Below are 18,944 nucleotides of genomic sequence, written 5' to 3'. Positions count from 1 at the left end.
ATCTGTGTCTTAGAATTCTTTATAGAATGCAGTGTAGTAGACAGATTGCACCCTAAATCTGGGGGAAAGTTGTTTCCAGATTTCTACAATTTATGACTTTTTCTAGTTAGGCCTTATGCAGATAAGGTAGCATTTGCTATATTGTGGGACTTCACTAGCTTGCTTCTCTTTCTCATTGTTTTGTCAAACTCTTTGTAGATTGGGCATATTTTGATCCCCACTCATTGGTTCTAAGAACTGTAGTGCAGGGCTGGATTCACATGAGAACTCTGCTTGCAGTTGATGCTTTTTTGTTGCTTATGGTAAATCTGTGTGATAAGGAGATGGCTATCCATGAGAAATATGGGAGCAGATGCTACGAATGGAGTGAATAATTCATATAGCCCTTTTGTCATGTGTAGGGTGGTAGTGGAAGCAGCTGACTAGAAGGATGGCCCATGTGAGTTAGCCCATAGATCCAGTGTTTGTGTGCGTTCCAACCCTTGTGGATTATCACACATTTGAAGTTTGGTTTTATTGTTGTTACCATTATTTTCAGATTGAGCTGCTAGATTTCAAGGGAGAGGATTTATTTGAGAATGGAGGCATCATCCGCAGAATCAAACAGAAAGGTGAAGGATACTCCAATCCCAACGAAGGAGCTGCTGTACAAAGTGAGTGTTGGTTTGCATGCAGGACTGCAAGGATGTTCATGTCAGTTGTTTGGAGCATTTGAAATCTAGGGGTACTTTGCTATCTCTGTTCATTACCAGCTCTTATTCATAGAGACAGAAATATGTGAACCAACTGCCCTGGCAAACATCAGCTCCAAAACCTGTCCTTCCAACCTAATAATAATAATAATAATAATAATAATAATAATAATAATACTTAGCTTTGTTTAGAGGATTCAAGTGTAATGTTTACAACAACCCTGTAAAGAAAATCAGTATTATTATTCCACTATACTGCAGATGAGCTGAGGCTGAGAGAGAGTAGCTTGTCAAAGGAGGCCTAATGAATCAAACCAGAGATTTTCTGATTTCACTGCTCAGTTGCTTAGCCACTGTGCTGAACCACCTTTCAACCATTAGTTTTTTTCTCCTGATCTCATGTGCCCAGATTCATACAGCTACATTTCCCCATGTCACCCTATTTTCTAATATCTTCTTCTCAATTTTGCCTATTCCGTTTTTACCCTCCATCAGGTACATTCTTGAAACCTGACCCTTTTCATCTTTCTCTGCTTTGTTATCAGCTTGAAGTAGCCACTTACTTCATGGGGTTCATCCCCTGATTCTTCAGAATTCCATGTTTCTTCTGTTCTTGTCACAGCTGAAATTCAGTACAGATCAGAATGTGCACCTGCTTGCTGATGACCATGTAATGTTTCTTTTAAGGCTTTGACCTATTTAACAAAGACCCATCTAGAACTTTAAGCACTTTCAGTTACTTTCATCTGCCGGGGAACTGGCAGCTTCAGACAATTTGATTAACTCCATAGTTTTGCACACCCCATATTCTTGCACGCTTTGATGAACATCTAATCTACCAAATATATGTTCCACATGAAGCTTCGTTTTTCTCTCAGTTTACAAAAGCAATGGGGGTGTTGTTGTTTGAGAACTGTTCTTGTTTGAAAAGCTGAGTATTAACACTCAATAGGCTTTGAAAAACAGTTGTGTTTTTGTTTTAGAATCTGTAACAAAGACCTTTTCTCTTCTGCTATCCAGTTCCTGCTTTCAGTTTAGAACACACTGATTCTTTTTTCTTGGTAAATCCAACTGAATAAGCACCAGGACTACTGGGTTCTGAGGGTGTAGCCCAGGGGTAGGGAGCCTGTGGCCCATCAGATGTCGCTGAACTACGGATCTTGACATCCCTAATGACTGGCCATGTTAGCTGGGAGTAATGGAGTCCAACAACATCTGAAGAGCCACAGGTTCCTCACCCATGGCTTAATGGAAAATATTATAAAGCGAGGGCAGTTAGCTGCTGAGGGAAGGGTTTGCTGGTAGGTCACCTGAGTTCTGAGTCATAGTAATCCTTTTTCTGTCATAAGGACCCCTGTGGTAATGACTGCAAACCATCCTTAAATTCTACAGCTGTAAATTTTTGGCTGCAGGATTTCTAACTGATAAACAGAAGAAAGCTGGAAGGTGTAAAAAACGGATAATCCAGGCTTTAGTGTCCTCATTTACAGTGTTCAGATCTTGAAGTTCAGTAGTAGGGCACATGCTAGGCAAGCAGAAGGCCTCGGGTTCAGTCCCTGGTATCTGCAGGTAGGGCTAGGAAAGGTCCTTCCTGAAACCTTGGAGAGCGGCTATCAATCATTGTCAGCAGCACAGAACTATATAAACCAGCGATCTTACCTGGAATAAGACAGCTTGCTGTTCTGGATGCATAATTGTAATGATAGTGCTTTGGGACACACCATACAGCATCCTTTATCAATCTCAAAACCATGCTTTGTATATGATTATGATTGCAATCTCACATAGGTTTTTCTTCTGAACTCATTATGTAAGGCATGTAGTGGCAGGCACATTTGTGATAGGTATCTAAAACCAGGTAGCATATTGTCAGTTTTATGTTGCCTCTGAATCTTTTCTATCCTTTGGGAATAAGGCTACCTATTCTTCCTCCCTCCCCACATGGCTAAATCCCGGATGATTGAGGTTTACAGGAAATAGCTGTTGAAGTCTGTGGTTTATTTCAAGTTTAAAAACATGTCCAAAGGGGTTGTTGCAGGAACAGTAGGGTAGTTTAGTGGAGTCTTCCAAGAAGCTTCTTTCTAGCAAGCTGGAAGTTCCCAAGGGCTCTCCCTCCCTTCCTCTTGGTTGGAACATTCGTGCCAGACCACAACTCCCACATGAGAAAAACAAACCAACGAAACTTCATTGGTAAGCTGCAAGACACCTTTTTTAAAGGTTGCTATTTGTATACTAATGAAGTATGTTTTACAGTTTATTATGCAACAAGTAATTTATCTGCTTAAGTAATACTTGCTTGTTGACATGGAATAAGAAAAGTTTTTGTAGTATGATCCGATGTGTGTACTGAAGTCCCACTGAGTTAGATTAGACTTCCTTGCAATAAAGTATGCCTACAGCAAAAGGCTTTTCAATTAGGATTTCAACTCCCAATGAGAATTCTGAGTACAGTGGTGCCCCGCAAGACGAATGCCTCGCAAGACGGAAAACTCGCTAGACGAAAGGGTTTTCCGTTTTTTGAGCTGCTTCGCAAGACGAACTTCCCTATGGGCTTGCTTCGCAAGACGAAAACGTCTTGCAAGTTTGTTTCCTTTTTCTTAACACCGTTAATACAGTTGCGACTTGACTTCGAGGAGCAACTCATAGAACGCAGTGTACATAGTAGCCTTTTTTGAGGTTTTTAAAGACTTTGGTGATTTTTGAAGCTTTTCCGAAACTTCTTTTGCATCCATTTGGTAAGTTAAGCTTTTAAAACTTTTTTGGGGGGGGTTGGATTTTGGGTTGGGGTGTTTGGAATTCAAGGACTTGGTGTTGGGGAGGGGTTTGCAAGAATCTGGAAGCTTGTGTGTTTTTTTCCTGCATTTTTATGATTTTTTGTGACCATTGGGGCACTCTGCTGTTTTTTTAAAAAAATTCTGGATTTGAATTTCTGTGTGCTGGGTGGCTGGGGGAACAGTTGGGGAGGGGTTTGCAAGAATCTGGAAGCTTGTTTTTCCCCCCTGCATTTGTATGATTTTCTGTGACCATTGGGCCACTCTGCTGTTTTTTTAAAAAAATTCTGGGTTTGAATTTTGAAATGCTCTTTACAGTATGTGTGACTTTAAAGAGCACTTAATAAACTCTTGTTGTACCAAATTTGGCTTTGTTTGGACTTTTTTTGACCATAGGAACGCATTAATTGATTTTCAATGCATTCCTATGGGATTCCGTGCTTCGCAAGACGAAAAATTTGCTAGACGAAAAAATTCGCAGAATGAATTAATTTCGTCTTGCGAGGCACCACTGTAGTCATGTTCAGAACTGAATTGTAAATTTACTAGCAATTTGTTCTTTTCCTGATATTGAAGTAGTTCATTAATTCAGAGGTGTTTTCAGTATCTTATAGATTTAGTTGTGTGGTTCACGAAAATAACATGACTCTTAAACTAAAGCAGAGTTATTAAGAGACAGTAATACCAAAGTGCCCACCTTCCTGCCCCCAATTGGTCCCCATACTGTTAGTAAAGCAGAAGTAGAGATGGGATGTTTTGAAGAAACTAAATTTATGTTTGCTACCTCTGTTTCTTGTTCCAGTAGATAAATGCCTCTGGATTGAGAGCTGCATTTCAGACTCATTGTCAGCTACTGTGAAGTGGAAATGTGCTGATAATTTGACTTGAATAGAGCAGGTTGGCAGAAAACCAGAATAGTAGTTATGATTGCATTTAGAAGCCAGGCAGGTGGTAAAACCTCGACAACTGTGCTTTAACTGATAGTGTTTCTGCTCAGTTTTAGTAAAACCCAATATTAACTTGGGAGCTGATACAAAGATTCCTGGCAATTATATTACTGCTATAATTAGAATGGGAGGAAATATGCATGGAGCAGAACTGAAGTCTTTGAGCTGGATTTTTGTAGACAGTGTTATTAGCTTGACTGATGGGGCATAATTCACATCTCTGCTTCCTAAAACACAGGCTGCAGTTGAATATTTGCATTCCAAGTTGTGTTACAGCCCCTCTGCTGTTTTAATCAGAGTACAAATTGCTGTCAGTGCACAGAGTTCATGTGCCAGCCACATTCAGAACACAGTGTTCTGTGCTCTTCAAAACAAAATTGCTCTAGGCACTGAGAGAACAATAAGTTAGCTCAGCAGCTGAAGTGATGTTCCCTGGTCTGGCTAGAGTTTCTGACTGTGTAATCCAAGTGTAATTCTATCCAAATGATCTGCTTTAGGCAGCACTTAAGTAACTTTGATAATCAAGTTGTGGAGTTTTTTGTGATATCATGTTTATACAATTCATATGAAATCACTTCCTCTAATAGTGAATGGGGGTTGTCCAAAGTGCCTATCAACTTGGAAGCAAAGGAAAAGCACCCCAAAATAAGGGACATGTTTCTGTACAGTTAGGGGGTTTCCTGGGTATGCAGAAGTATAAAAGTTTGCAAATCTAAACCCTCCAAAAATGGCTTAGTGACGACTTTCAAGGACTGAGGACATAGAGATAACAAAGTTCACACTGAATGAATCCCAAATACAGGAACTCAGGTTTTTTGCTGCTACTTTTTGCGCAGTGTATGATTGAGAGCAACTAAGAGAAAGAATATTAGTACAGTGTGTCAGTTGGGGATAATGGGGGTGGGAGGAGTTGAGGACAGGTTGAGAGCCGTTGAGACATAGACCATGATCAGGCACATTGATCTCAGTGCAATAAATCATGATTTATTTGGGTGAAAATGAGCTGTGTGCCATGTGTTCCCTCCTTACTCTTTCCCTTGTGCACCCAGCTTTCACAAAGATTTCTTCCATTTCTTAAACTGAAATGATTTCCTGTGTCACTAGTTGGGTAATGATAGTTTAACAAACTCTGGAAGGAGCTTATTTGGCTGAAGACTGTTACTTCTGAACCCAGCCACAGATTTTGCAATGTTGGTTGAAAAACAAAGGAAAACCTAGGAGGAGTTGATTGCATGGGTCTTTTCCACCCAATCACATCACCCATCTAAACTGAGCATCAGTTTGAGGAGGCCAAAGACTCCCATGTTGCTGGTGTATTTGGAATCCTTCCAAACACTCCCCAGCGACTTACCATAGGGAGCATACTTACACACTGCTGGGCACTATATGTGAAAGAGTCATAAAAGAGGTCCTTAATCTCCAGAAATGCTATTTTATAATGTTTTAGTATTTATAAATCAGTTTTGCATTTTATAATTATATAATATTATGTGTCAGTTATATATTATACAGTGGTACCTCAGGTTAAGAACTTAATTCGTTCTGGAGGTCTGTACTTAACCTGAAACTGTTCTTAACCTGAAGCACCACTTTAGCTAATGTGGCCTCCTGCTGCTGCCGCGCCGCTGGAGCACAATTTCTGTTCTCATCCTGAAGCAAAGTTCTTAACCCGAGGTAACGTTTCTGGGTTAGCGGAGTCTGTAACCTGAAGCGTATGTAACCTGAGGTACCACTGTACTATAATGTATCATATGTTTATTATATTATTTTGGCTCAGTGACATAACACATGTTTTACATGTGAAAGGTTCAGTGTTGGCACCCCCAGGATAGGGACAGGTACATGTAGAGTTTGTCTGAGGCAGCTTAGCCTTCTGAACTCTTGGGCAAGTGTACCTTGCTGTTCCCTACCCTCTGCATGCACCTGAGGAGGGCTGCATTGAATTGCAGGGGGTTGGACTAGATGACCCTTTGGATCTCTTCCAACTCCACAATTCTATGATTCTATGGCTGGGAAAGACTCCTGTCTGAAACCCCAGAGAGCTATTGCCAGTCACCGTAGGTAATTGCTTCAAGACCTAGGTATCTTCAGTAGAAAGCAGGACAGAACTGAAGAGGTTGCTACATAGGGAGAAAGTGAGGGATATACTTCTGTGCATGTCACTAGGACTGAAGTGAAGTTCACCCTTCAGAAATACCTAATATGATTTGTCTTTGTTCATGTTAATGAAGCTTATGATGGATGGTTGCAATACTGTTGCATTATGCCCTGCTGAGTTCTGGCATCTAGTTATGTTTTTGTTTCTGCATGGTGTTCATGCTTGATGATCAGCAGACATCTAGAAATCTTGATGTTTGCTTTCTATGCAAATGGTGGTCAAGGGAGAGGGTTGTTCTGGTTTCTTTTTATTATTATTTACATGAGAAACTTATTTTTTGGTTGAACATACAGTGCTGGCTTAGGGGCGAGAAGACCATAGGTTTAGAAGCATTAGGCAAAGAGGTAGAAGTGTGCCAGGATTGAAATTGTTTCTTCACAGCCCGTGTTCTTTGATTTGCTGCTCTCCAGTAGAAACCTGAGTAGAAAGTACAGTTCCTGTAGCCCTGTGTGTGATGAATGACTAACCATCTACAACTTAATGAAATATTGCTCTAAATTCAGAGACTGGTCTGCTGTTCACAGGGCTGGTTTTCCAGCTATTATGAATGTTCTGGAAAGAGGCACTAACAGTGCTGATCTCTCAGCTGTCTGCCCTCCACCTTATTCAGTGCACCAAGTACAATGTGAGCATTCCATTCCAAGTACAGTTTAAAGGATGAACCTTGTTGTTCCTTGCTTTTTGGAGAAACTTCAGAGATCTCTAGCTATCAGAAACACTATGTGAACCCTGACAATCAGCTGATTCACAGGGCTTTCATAGGTCCATGCATGTGACTTTACAGATGCCACCAATAAGCTCATGGTGGTGCCTGCAAATCTTCTTTAACTCAGCCATGTCTTTACCTGCCATCTTATATGGCATCTAGGGATAGGTTGTCTCTGTTTCTCATTTTTCCAATCTTACATTCAGTTCTCCAGGTTTCTGTAATTATATTTTGAGATCAGCAGTTTCCTCTTTTAGGAAGAATAAAAGTTGGTATCTTTCATTTCATTCCCCTCTGCTGGTTTAGGAGAACACTTCATGCACCTGATGAAGTGGGTTCTGGGCTACGAACACCTATGCTGCAATAAATTTGTTCATCTTTAAGATGTGCCACAGAACTGTTTGTTGCATATCTTTCAAGTCAGTTTTTTAATATCTGAAAGTGAATGTGTTATTTTACCTTGTTGTGTTCTAGCACCAGTGGCGTAGTGTGGGGGGTGCAGGGGGGGCCGGCCGCACCGGGCGCAACATCTGGGGTTAGGGCAAATCCACGGGTTAGGGGGCGCAAATTACTTGCCTTGCCCCGGGTGCTGACAACCCACGCTACGCCACTGTCTAGCACTAAGTATCATGTAGTTTTCCTTTAAAGAAAACTTTGTAGCTCTTATTGCATGTGGCTAGCAGATACAGCTATAACAATATTTGCACACTTTGCAATAATCAATCTTAGATTTACAAGTCAGCATGTCAAAACTCAATATCTGGATCCAGCAGAGCTGCTTAGAAACCAGGAAGCAGACTAACCATTATGTGTTACTTTGTCCTTGTTCCAGAAAGGCACAGTTAGTCCTTATGGGAACATAGTGTTTTATACAGCACTTGTTCTTTCTTTCTTTCTTTCTTTCTTTCTTTCTTTCTTTCTTTCTTTCTTTCTTTCTGGGAGGCACTTATATATGCAAACAGATGTTCAGTCAGAATGTCCACATAGCTTTGTTAATCCAGGTAATATTTCTATTGTGCAAGTGTATTACTGTAATTTTACTATTTGACTTCGCACCACAATCTGGCCCAGTCACAAACAGGAAGTACAAAGATTTACAAATGGATAGCAGTATGTAGTTATAACAGTGCAGCAACCTGTGGCCTGTTCTACAGCAGTTATTGTTGCATGCTCTGCTTAGTAAGGGAAGGGAAGACAAGGCAAGACTGTCTAGTAGCCCTTCCTGGCTAAACAAGTCCTTGCTCTAAACAGAGGATTTCTAGATTGCCGCACAGGGTCACAGAGGAAACTTTCCCTGCCAGCACTGGCGGAGGAAGAGGAGTGCGGAGGGAGCGCATCGCCCCCGGCAGCGTGATCCTGGTAGGGTGCCATTGTGGCTCCCCCCCGCTCCCGTGCTGGGTGCCATGCCCCTGCAGGTGGCATGGCATGCCCCTGCGGGCGGTGCCCCACGCCCCGGGACACGTGCCAGCCCTGCCCCCCCCTGCTCTCCACACCATGGTACCGGAGCATGAAGCTCTGCCACTGCAGGTGCCCTTGTATAGTATTTTTATGCTGGGGCAGAGTGCCAGTAGTTTTTGCAACACTGTGTCCCAGTTTAAATACAAAAGCACCAGCTGCAAGCTCACTTCTACATCAGGAGCCTACTGCCCACTACTAGGAGCTGTGATGTCTATGGGCCTGAAAACTGGGCCACAACATGACTAAACTAATTTATTTGTAGAAAAACTTTTACTAGACTCTGAAAACTTCAAAGACTGTAGAAATCATCTGAAGTACTCAACTCTGTTGGCTAGAGGTCTCATTTTAGAAATGTATTTATATATTGATGTTTAATAAATCACAGCAGTTTACAACAATATAAAGACATAAAACCAAACAATAAAATCAATGGAACAGAATAGAAAAAAATCAGCAGGCATTTAAAAGATGGCACAGAAGTCTCCTGGTGAATTTCTATTGCAGAGTGTCATGGGCAATGTGGCTTTGGGGTTTATTTTGGGGCCCGAATGCTGACAAAAATGTGTTTTAGCCATGAAGTGCTTTAATTCCTGTCAAAATATTTGCAGTCAAACAGTTCTTTACAGTGCATTGTTGTTTTCTTTCTCATACAGTCCATCTGAAAGGATTCTGTGATGGCAGGATGTTTGATTGCAGAGATGTAGCATTCACTGTTGGAGAAGGAGAAGACCATGACATTCCCATTGGAATTGACAAAGCTCTGGAGAAGATGCAAAGGGGAGAAAATTGTATCCTACATATTGGAGCACAGTAAGAAACTTGAGATTTCTCCCGTCTCTCTCAATATTTTCAGTAGTTGGTGTGATAAAGCAGAGATGTGGAGCCACCCTCTGAACACAGGTGTTGCTGCAGCTTATTGAGCTGGTGCTTTAGCAGGGCAGCTGTGAGGTTGATGCTGTGTGGATGTACTGACAGAGCCAATATTGTGCTCCTGTCAATGTTTTTACACAGCCACAACATCACCACCACCACCACCACCACACAGCTCTGTCCTAGTCCCATTCAGGTAAGCTGTAGCAGTGCTGGTTTGGGGAGGGCAACTCCACAGCTCTGCCTCACCATACTGACCACTACTGTCTGTCTCTTACACATGCACACGCTACACAGCTTCTACAGCATTCAACTCTAATGTAAGCAAAGATGCATTTAGACATTATTTTGCCACAGGTTCTGTGGCTGTGGCTCCAGTGTGCCAGAGTGTTTTGATTGCTGGATTTTGAACACACACAGTTACCCACAATGCAGAGCAGTCCTGTAGTTTTTAAAAAATAAAATACTGCTGTTTGATCAGCTTTCTTTCAAAGTAAGGTTACCAGATTTTTTTCAATGAATCCGGGGATACTTTTCAACTTCAATGGATTTTGTATGGGGACTGATTTGTAAATCCGGGGACTGTCCCCGGGAAACGGGGATGTCTGGTAACCTTCTCTCAAAGCAGCTTCAATCTGAAAGGAAAACTTTACAGTTAAGCTCTGGTGTGAACGTTTGAGTGAGCTATCGCACATGTGTAGACAATAGCCTCGTGAATAGGAGTTGCAGGATATAGGCAAGAAACCAAACCGGTAAAGCGCAATGGGTGGCGACATCACTGTCCCCTCTCAGGTATATACAGCAACATACAAATGCAAATTGAAATGCAAGGGAGGAAATTACCTTGCTGTGCTTTAAGCTACTAACACATGCATATTCTGTGTTAACCTTTGTCGCAAATGAGGCGATTAAAATATGTTAAAGCAAACCAATTGTGCATGTAAAGTGTTTGTGTTAAATGATTTTCTATTGTAATACAGCTCTTGCAATTAATAGTGCCAGAACTACATTCTATTGCTAGCTAATAGTAGGAATCTTACATATGTCCTCTGAGGTATTATCTCTCTTAAAACATAGAGTAACATAATTCACCTCTGGCAGATTTTAAGGGTTGGAGTAGAAAGAATTTAGGCAATAATTCCAAATATTATTATCTATTTATCCTTCTAAAGTTTAGTGTGATTATTAAAGATGCTAAGACATTTGTGAAAAATCTCATTACTGAAAAATAAATGCATGTTCCATTGAAGAAGGTAATAAAATTGAGTAGGAAGCAAGGTATATAATAGTATCTAATCTGAATACAAAGGAAGTAATGATAAGCTTAGTAATAGTGTGTACAATCTGTGTGTGTTGCCACAGATGAGTTACTTGGCCACTGGTTTCCTAGGCAACATCTGTTTTGTTTCCAGGGGCCGATGTGTAGATACCCACTGTTATCTCCACGTGAGCGCAAATATTCAGAATGCTGAATTAAGTGCCTCATCCTATGCTGTTTTTGTTTAGTATTTTGTTTCCATGCTTTGTTTTAGATATGGATTTGGTGAAGCAGGGAAGCTTACATTTGGCATAGGGCCAAATGCTGAACTTGTGTATGAAGTTACACTGAAAAGCTTTGAAAAGGTGAGAATGGGATTTTTTTGCAATTGTAAACAGCTATAATACACACACACACACACACACACACACACACACGGCTGACATTTACCTACAATATCTCTTTTGCAATGAAAACATTTAGGATGTCCTGTTCTCTCTCCCCCTCCCTGCCCCTGCATGTTTGTGACAAAGCTTGGTAAGGCAGATACGTCAACTAAGGTCACAGTGTTCTTGTGAGTGTGTTTGTTTTATTGTTTTGGGTGGGGTCCAATACTTGTTCTGGGCTTGTTCCTTTTGTACTTCTTTTTTTCCCTGGGCTGCAGACAAAAAAAAATCATGTCCTGCCAAACAGCACTAAGAGGAGGGCAGGGCAGAATTGCCAAACAGGCTGTGCCCTCTTTGGGGTGCTGGAGAATGTACCCATCTCTGTACAGTATAGTAAAGGAACAAGATGTACATAAGGTGGAGCTGTGCTTTTATAGTCTATACTGGGGAATGTTTGCAGGAGGAAGGCGTTGGTTTCTTCTCCACGCTTTCTACTCTTGAAAGATTTGTAGAGGTTTCTCACACTTTCATGACTTTTTCATCCTATCACACTTCCCAAGACAGTGTTTGCAAAGAGATTTTTAGCAGAGCTATAATCATTTGTGAAGTGGGTCCCCAAGTTTAGGGCAGCATCCGCAGAATGCTATCTTCATTAAAGTGTCAGCCAGTACCTTTAATCCGGATTTCTCCTTAGTGGGGAAAATCTGATAAATATATTATTATGCATCTGCAGTCATTGCTGGTGTGGAACCTGTTAAGTGCTTTTTGGGTGGGGGAATAATTTGGCACATGTGTGGTGATGTTTCAGTGGGTAGCTTCCATTGCCACACTTCTGCTACCAGTTGCTCCCCACATGGAGCAGATTTGCACAAGCCTTGTAATAATCAAAACAAATGTGTGGTGCTGCTTACTGCTCTGAATGGAGGTGGGGAAATGTGTGTGCCAATATTTCTGTGAATTAAGACGATACCTCTCTCTTTGCCTTCTCCAACTAACATTCCATTTAAATGTAAAGGACCTGAGGATCTGTTCATGTTGCTGAGATGGAGAGGGGAATCAAGTCAGTCCTGAGTGTCATCTCACTATTTTTCCAATCCCCTCCAAGAGTCTCTTACAGCTGCACATAGCTATTGAAGATGATGGGTGGTGGGGAGGGGAGGGGAGGCGAGGGGAGAAACAGCAGGAAGAGGCAAGCAGGAAGCCCCCCTCGCCACCCCTTACTTCACCCACCATCACACTCTGATCCTGCAGAAGACACTCTTCATTGAACACTCATCCTGGTTTGTAGGGAGGTTAGATGACATTGACTATTTATTGAGTATTCATTCTGATTTGTTTGTGAGGAGGATAGATGATGTCACATCAAACAAGAGTAATCACACACTTTCCGGTGCATGTTCCTGTCGCTTTTGCAGGGTTTGTTGTACAAGAGCTCCAAAACAAACTTATTTTTCTGGAATGTGATTGAATGTGACATTCCAAGTCTGGAAGCATCATTACAGAGGTTTGGGAAAATGACAAGAAGAGGTTCAGGAGACTCGCCTTTGAGGTGAAGTTGCTCATTAGTTGGAGAAGAGTGGGAAAGAGGAATTACCTTAATTTATAGAAAACTTGGCACATGCACCCCACACATTCAGAGCACTAAACATGCCTGGTTTGTTTCTATTATTACAGATATTGTGCAATTCTGCTAAATCAGAATTGTGCAAAACTAAAACTTTTTTTTAAGACTAAAACAATTGCTGTTTAATCCTGTAAGCTTGCTGGGGAAAAGAAAGAGATTGAGAGGAGGGACAAAAAAACTCACCCAGGATATTTTCTACCGATCTCTGCCCAGTGGTCTGCATGACAAGCAGCAAAATAGCAATGAATATAGTGAGTGAAGCCCTCACATGCCAAATGTGTGTGAAGAATAAATGGATTGGAACAACCCATTTGCAAGACGTAGCCTTAATTTCAGTGCCGTAAATATTTAGTTACTCTGAAACTTGCTCTTGATTTCTAAAGCCAGATGTAGCTTACCTAGTACCTTCTATAGCTTGATGGTAGAGCATGTGCTTTCTGTGCAGAAGACCCCAGATTCAATCCCCAACTGGGAGAGACTCCTGTTGGAATCCAGAGAGCCACTGCCTGTCAGTGTTGGTAATACTGAATTAAATGGACACAATGACCTGACCCAGCATAAGGCAGCTTCCTGGGTTACCCTTTGTGTATAGTACCCTCTGTTCCTTCCTACCCACTGATCCCATTGCTAACACTACTGCATTACGTGAAATAACATGTTCAAATAATGTCAAAGTTGGAAATAGTGAGATTCTGTGAAGTTTACCGTGTCTCGGGGTCTGAAGACAATTTCTAAGAAAGAAGCAGGGTTTGTTGTCCTTATAATTACCTAATTATTGCTATACATGTTTGCTTTCAGGCCAAAGAATCCTGGGAGATGGACACCAAAGAGAAATTAGAGCAGGCTGGCATCGTCAAAGAGAAAGGGACTGTGTACTTCAAGGTCTGTGTCAACATGTCTAGAAATAGTAGCATCAATAATTGGAATTTCTTCTGATAAATGCCCTGTAGTTTAATTGCCAATGATGACATTTTCGGAAGCACTGTGGCTCTCAAGCAACCCTAATGATGCCTCTTTTCCACCTCAGCTTCTCATTCCAAAGGTGGAATTGCCTGTAAGCTGGACTGACGCTGGGAATGGAGATGGCATGAAATATATTGGCGGTGGTTTGGAGGGTTTCTGAAATATTCTTTCTAGGCACATGGTAGTCTTGGCAGAATGTGACAGCACCCAGACTATATGACACTATTGCTTGCCAATACTCTCCTGACTTCCACACTTTCGGTTCCCATTGAAACTGTTCCCACCTAGCCCTTCTGTATTGCTTCCTTCTTCTCATTCTGTTGCTGTTGAAATTATAACAAATTTCATAGTCAAATATATTTCACATTCACTACCATTCATAATCTGATCTTCTTTACCCCATGCTAGGAAGGCAAGTACCTACAGGCAATGATTCAATACGGGAAGATTGTATCCTGGTTAGAAATGGAATATGGCTTATCAGAAAGGGAATCTAAAGCTTCAGAATCGTTGTTGTTGGCAGCCTTCCTCAACCTCGCCATGTGCAACTTGAAGTTGCGGGAGTATACGAAAGCTATTGAGTATTGCAATAAGGTAAAGAGACATTTGGCCATGTGGGGTTTGGGAGGCCATTGGTGGTGGGTGGTGGTCATATCCTGCCCTATATCTCTTTCAAACAACCTTTGACCCTGATTCTTTTAACATATTAGAGACAGATGCCAAATTATCTTTTAAAAAGCTTGAAAAGGCAACAAACTACTATCTGATAGATTTAGAAATAGACCTTACTTTATAAATACTCCTGTGCTGATGGATTGTTGTGGCCATTGCCTGCAGAATACAACAGTTCTGTGGCATCTTGGAAGCAAAGTGCAAATATATGCAAAGAGTTAAGTTTAACAAATCCATTAGATGTTTAGTCCCTGTACTGTACCGTTTACACTGAGAGGAATGATTCCTCATTATGGCTGTGATTCTATACCCACTTACCTGAGAGCAAGCCACATTGAACTCAGTGACATTTATTTGTTTGTTTATTGACATTTGTAAAAAAAAAATGAGTGAAAGAAAGCACAAAGCAAAGGCAAATAAAAATGTAAAAAAAGACAGGACATATATAGGATTTCACTGTGAATATTCTGACTTCTCTACGATTTGTTCATGATCATTACAGGAGTAGGGCTGTCCTTTCTAGAATGTCCCTTTTGACTACAGAGAACATGAGTAGTAAACTGAGTTGGGAAGAACTGCATATGATCCTTAATGTATGATTCTTTAACTGAACACAATGCAGGCAACAACCATTTTGCGCATGTTCAAAGCATGCACGACCATGCACACATGCATCTCTGCAAACCCGGAAGTGGCAGGGAAAGCGGGTGGGGTGAACTTATATGCACCCCGACGTAGCATGCAATGACCCAGAACACAACCCCTGCACAAATTGGGGGTTGCTATTGCAAGAACTTTCTTAGGCAACACCTTCAGGTGTACAGGTAATACATGAACTATGACAGCATCTTGAGGCAAATTTTTAGGGGTGCCATGAAACAGGGGCCTTTTCAGTTTTAATGTCAGTCACATAATAGCTACAATTTCCATAAGTTTATTCTTTAATACTGTTGTGTTGTTACAGCAGGGTTTATCTGCATTGCATACTGTTTTCCATCAGTTAAGCATGCATAGGTATTATTTTAGAACGGACCACATTCTGGGTTTGGCTAGAAGTCTGCAGAATGGAACTGCTATTATGTGCTTTAGGTCTCTGAATGCAGCACACAGCTAGAATGAAGTGTTAAAAAATGAGCCAGAACATTTAAATTAGTAAAATAATTATGCAAACGTAAGGCATGTGCTTACGGGTACAACTATAAATATCTGGGGTTTGTGAGTCATCATCTAAACATTGCCTGTAAGCTCTCTTTTGGGCCTCTGTTTGGAAGCTTTAAGCATAATATCCGTTTGCATTTAGTCACTGTATCATATTACTCTTTTTTGAATGTTCTATTTGTAGTTGAAGATGACTTGTCATCTACAACATACACATTTCCAAGTAGTTTTGGAGACAAATCCATTTTGTAGATCAGTGGAGAGATTTCCACCATTTTAGTGCCAGGATGTTTGAGAAAATTACCTTGTTGGGTTTAAAATTCTATGCTTGATTCAATAATATTGAAGCTCTTATTTTTACATCTATAACTGAGGCACCATAGAAACATCTGATAAAAACATCTGGCATCTGGATTTGGATTTTTGATTAAGAAGTTCAAATGCCAAAATTTCAGGGTATGCAGCAGATATATAGTACGTGAGGTTTAATTGTTACATCACTATTTATTTTTTTAAAAAAACATATTTTGTTACTAAGGTCAATAAATAAGCTGTATGTCCAGAAACTCAGCTTTGTCATTTTGATATGTCTAGTGTGGCTCCCAAGATTATTATGTACAAGCACTTCAGCATGCGTTGACCACTTCCCCTGCCCCTTCTGCAGCTCTGCCCCCCCCCACATGGTATGCCATTCTGCTGCAGGTTTTATTAGGGATGAAGTGCTGTATGTGGTGGTGGAGTAATTCTCTCTCCCCCACACTCACATGTGCGCATAGAAATGCATTCTGTGGATGCACAGTAATCTTTGGATGACACCAGTTGGTCATATAAGAGACATTAAAATAAAAGGATATGCCTTGTACTGCTTGCATTTTAAGGGTTGAAGTCATTTTTCTAGAATATTACCTATTCCTGTGTCAGTGACTCATGTCCTTGCTCTTGAGCACTTAACAGCCCTCTTTTTCATTGGACTTGGCAGAATCAGGCTTTTCTAGAAAACCATGTGACTGGGGGGAAAATGTTCCTCTCTTATTTTCCATAAATGGAAGTTGAGAATCTAGGTTATCTTGCCTCTATAAGGCAGTCCTGGTCACTGCTGTATGATTCTATATGCGGTTGTTGTTGTTTTTCTATTGTTGTCAACCTTAATTAAAACAAAAGTTGTAATAACACCTCAGCACTGGACGTTATGTCCACCATACATACTCAGTTTTTTTAAAAAATAATAATAATAATAATAATAATTTTTTGAAGTTGTGTTTTCTACAGATCAGTTTCATTTGTTCTGAGACGTTAGCGTTGTGTGCACTGTTGGGTTGGAAAGAAAAGAGGAGGAGGGTGCATGGGGTGGGCAATGCTTCTATTCTCCTACTTAGTGTATGTGTGGGATTTTGTCTCAGTGTCACTTGTGTGGGTTCTCGTTCTATTTGCTTGTTATATTTCCTTGGTGGTGAGAGAGGTTGGGGTGGCCTAGAGTGTGTGGTTGGTTGTCCTTGGGTTGGCTGTAGTGAGGTTTGTTTATGTGTGTGAGGGGGTGGGTTTTTGGGGTCAGGTTAGTCATGTTGAGCAGACATACTCAGTTGACACATTTTCTTTCTGTCCCACATCCTTTCTTGAGTCCTGTTTTCCTCATTCTTGTTGTCTCTGTCTGTGAAATCATTTTAGCTATGTTAAATGTGCGGATGTATGTTTGCAGGCATTAGCACTGGACCAGCTCAACGAAAAGGGCTTGTACAGAAGAGGAGAAGCACGACTACTCATGAATGAATTTGAATTGGCAAAGTGTGACTTTGAGAGAGTGCTAGAAGTGAATCCACAAAACAAGGCAGCCCGGTCACAAATCACTGTGTGTCAGAAGAAGACAAAGGAGCACAATGAACGTGACCGAAAAATATATGCCAACATGTTCAAGAAATTCGCAGAGAGAGATGCAAAGGTTTGCACCATGCCAATATGGCCTCCTTCCAACCTCTGTCCAACTTTAACTGTGCCAAAATACTGAGGGGGTGTGGTATATAATTATACAGAAATATTAACAATGCATTGGGTGGCATTCCACGAAGCTTTATTTGGCATAGACCCAGTGAAATTAATGGACCTGACTTAGTCATGTTCATTAATTTCAGTGTGTCTACTCTGAATAAAACTTAGTGGAATACCACCCAGTATAGTTTCCACAGGTGGTGGTGGTGGGGATTCTTAGAATTCTCTTCTTGGGGGGAAATTAAGGTGATTTGGCAGCACATGGAGGAGGTGGCTCAGAGTCTCAGGGACATCTTCCAGCATCCCACCACAGAGAGGTTTCCCCCCCTTTGTTTACGGAGGGGTATTCAGTCCTATGATGAATGCTCATTTGGGGCACAAAAAATAGCACAATTGAGGAGACACTTAAGTCAGATTGTAGACGCTCAGCCGTGAGCCCATAGTTGAATAATTTTCAGATTACCAATTCAGGTAGGTAGCCGTGATGGTCTGACGCAGTCAAAATAAATAAGAAAATTAAAAAATTGTCCAGTAGCACCTTAGAGACCAACTAAGTTTGTCTCTAAGGTGCTACTGGACAATTTTTTAATTTATTTCAGATTACTGTTCAGTGGCACCTTAACTATATAGCTCATCCAGGCTAATAGGCTTTGAAATTCTCTATTTCCTTATAGAGGTGCATGTGTGAAGCTTCTGAATCACAACCAACATCTGTATGCATACAATATTGTAAGCTCCAGATGCATTTTCATTTTGTGACAAACGATTTTTATAATCTGAAAGTTTTCCAGAAACCCTTACAACTGCTAGCAAAGACTAATAATGAAATGAATGCATTCATCGTATTCCTTTTCTTATCTCTAGCAGTAGCGGTAGTTCTTTCTGTTCACCTCTGTGTATCAGAGATGGCTTCAGATAAAATCTAGAATGTTTTGTAAGCATTGAGGATTCACCTGCTTCTACCATTTCACAGTTCCTCGTACACTCAGAGTGGGGTTTAGGTAACAGGCAGTTTACAGAGGAATATCTTCCAGTCCCTTTCTACATTCACGTTGCAACTTCAGAGGTTGTTAGAGTTGTAGGTACCTGAAACATTCATTTCCCATGTTGAGTTTCATGTGCCCAACTTCATTTACAGCAATTAATGGAATGGTATTTCTAAAATACTGCTAGGAAGCAATTCCCTTTGCATTATTTTTTTGGAGCTTAAAAGTTCTGAGAATCTTTGAATTTGTGCTTTAAGAACTTCTGCTTTTACCTCCTCACTAATCTCCACATTGTGTGTTTGCTGTTGGTTA

General features: G+C 40.9%; 1 protein-coding gene across 3 annotated transcripts in view; it reads left to right on the top strand.

Moving 5' to 3' along the window:
- The window catches only part of FKBP5 (FKBP prolyl isomerase 5), a 53,138-nt gene that overhangs the window by 25,549 nt on the left and 8,645 nt on the right, over positions 1-18,944 (top strand). For all 3 annotated transcript variants that reach the window (XM_053392923.1, XM_053392924.1, XM_053392925.1), the window contains 6 exons: positions 539-653; positions 9,386-9,542; positions 11,135-11,225; positions 13,669-13,752; positions 14,242-14,427; positions 17,360-17,599. In XM_053392923.1, the coding sequence (XP_053248898.1) occupies positions 539-653; positions 9,386-9,542; positions 11,135-11,225; positions 13,669-13,752; positions 14,242-14,427; positions 17,360-17,599 (873 nt within the window). The remainder of the gene's footprint in view (positions 1-538; positions 654-9,385; positions 9,543-11,134; positions 11,226-13,668; positions 13,753-14,241; positions 14,428-17,359; positions 17,600-18,944) is intronic.

This window comes from Podarcis raffonei, chromosome 6 (genome assembly GCF_027172205.1).
Source record: "Podarcis raffonei isolate rPodRaf1 chromosome 6, rPodRaf1.pri, whole genome shotgun sequence".
Taxonomy (NCBI): domain Eukaryota; kingdom Metazoa; phylum Chordata; class Lepidosauria; order Squamata; family Lacertidae; genus Podarcis; species Podarcis raffonei.
Note: the sequence above shows the minus strand (reverse complement) of the source record. Positions and strands in the feature narration are given on the sequence as shown.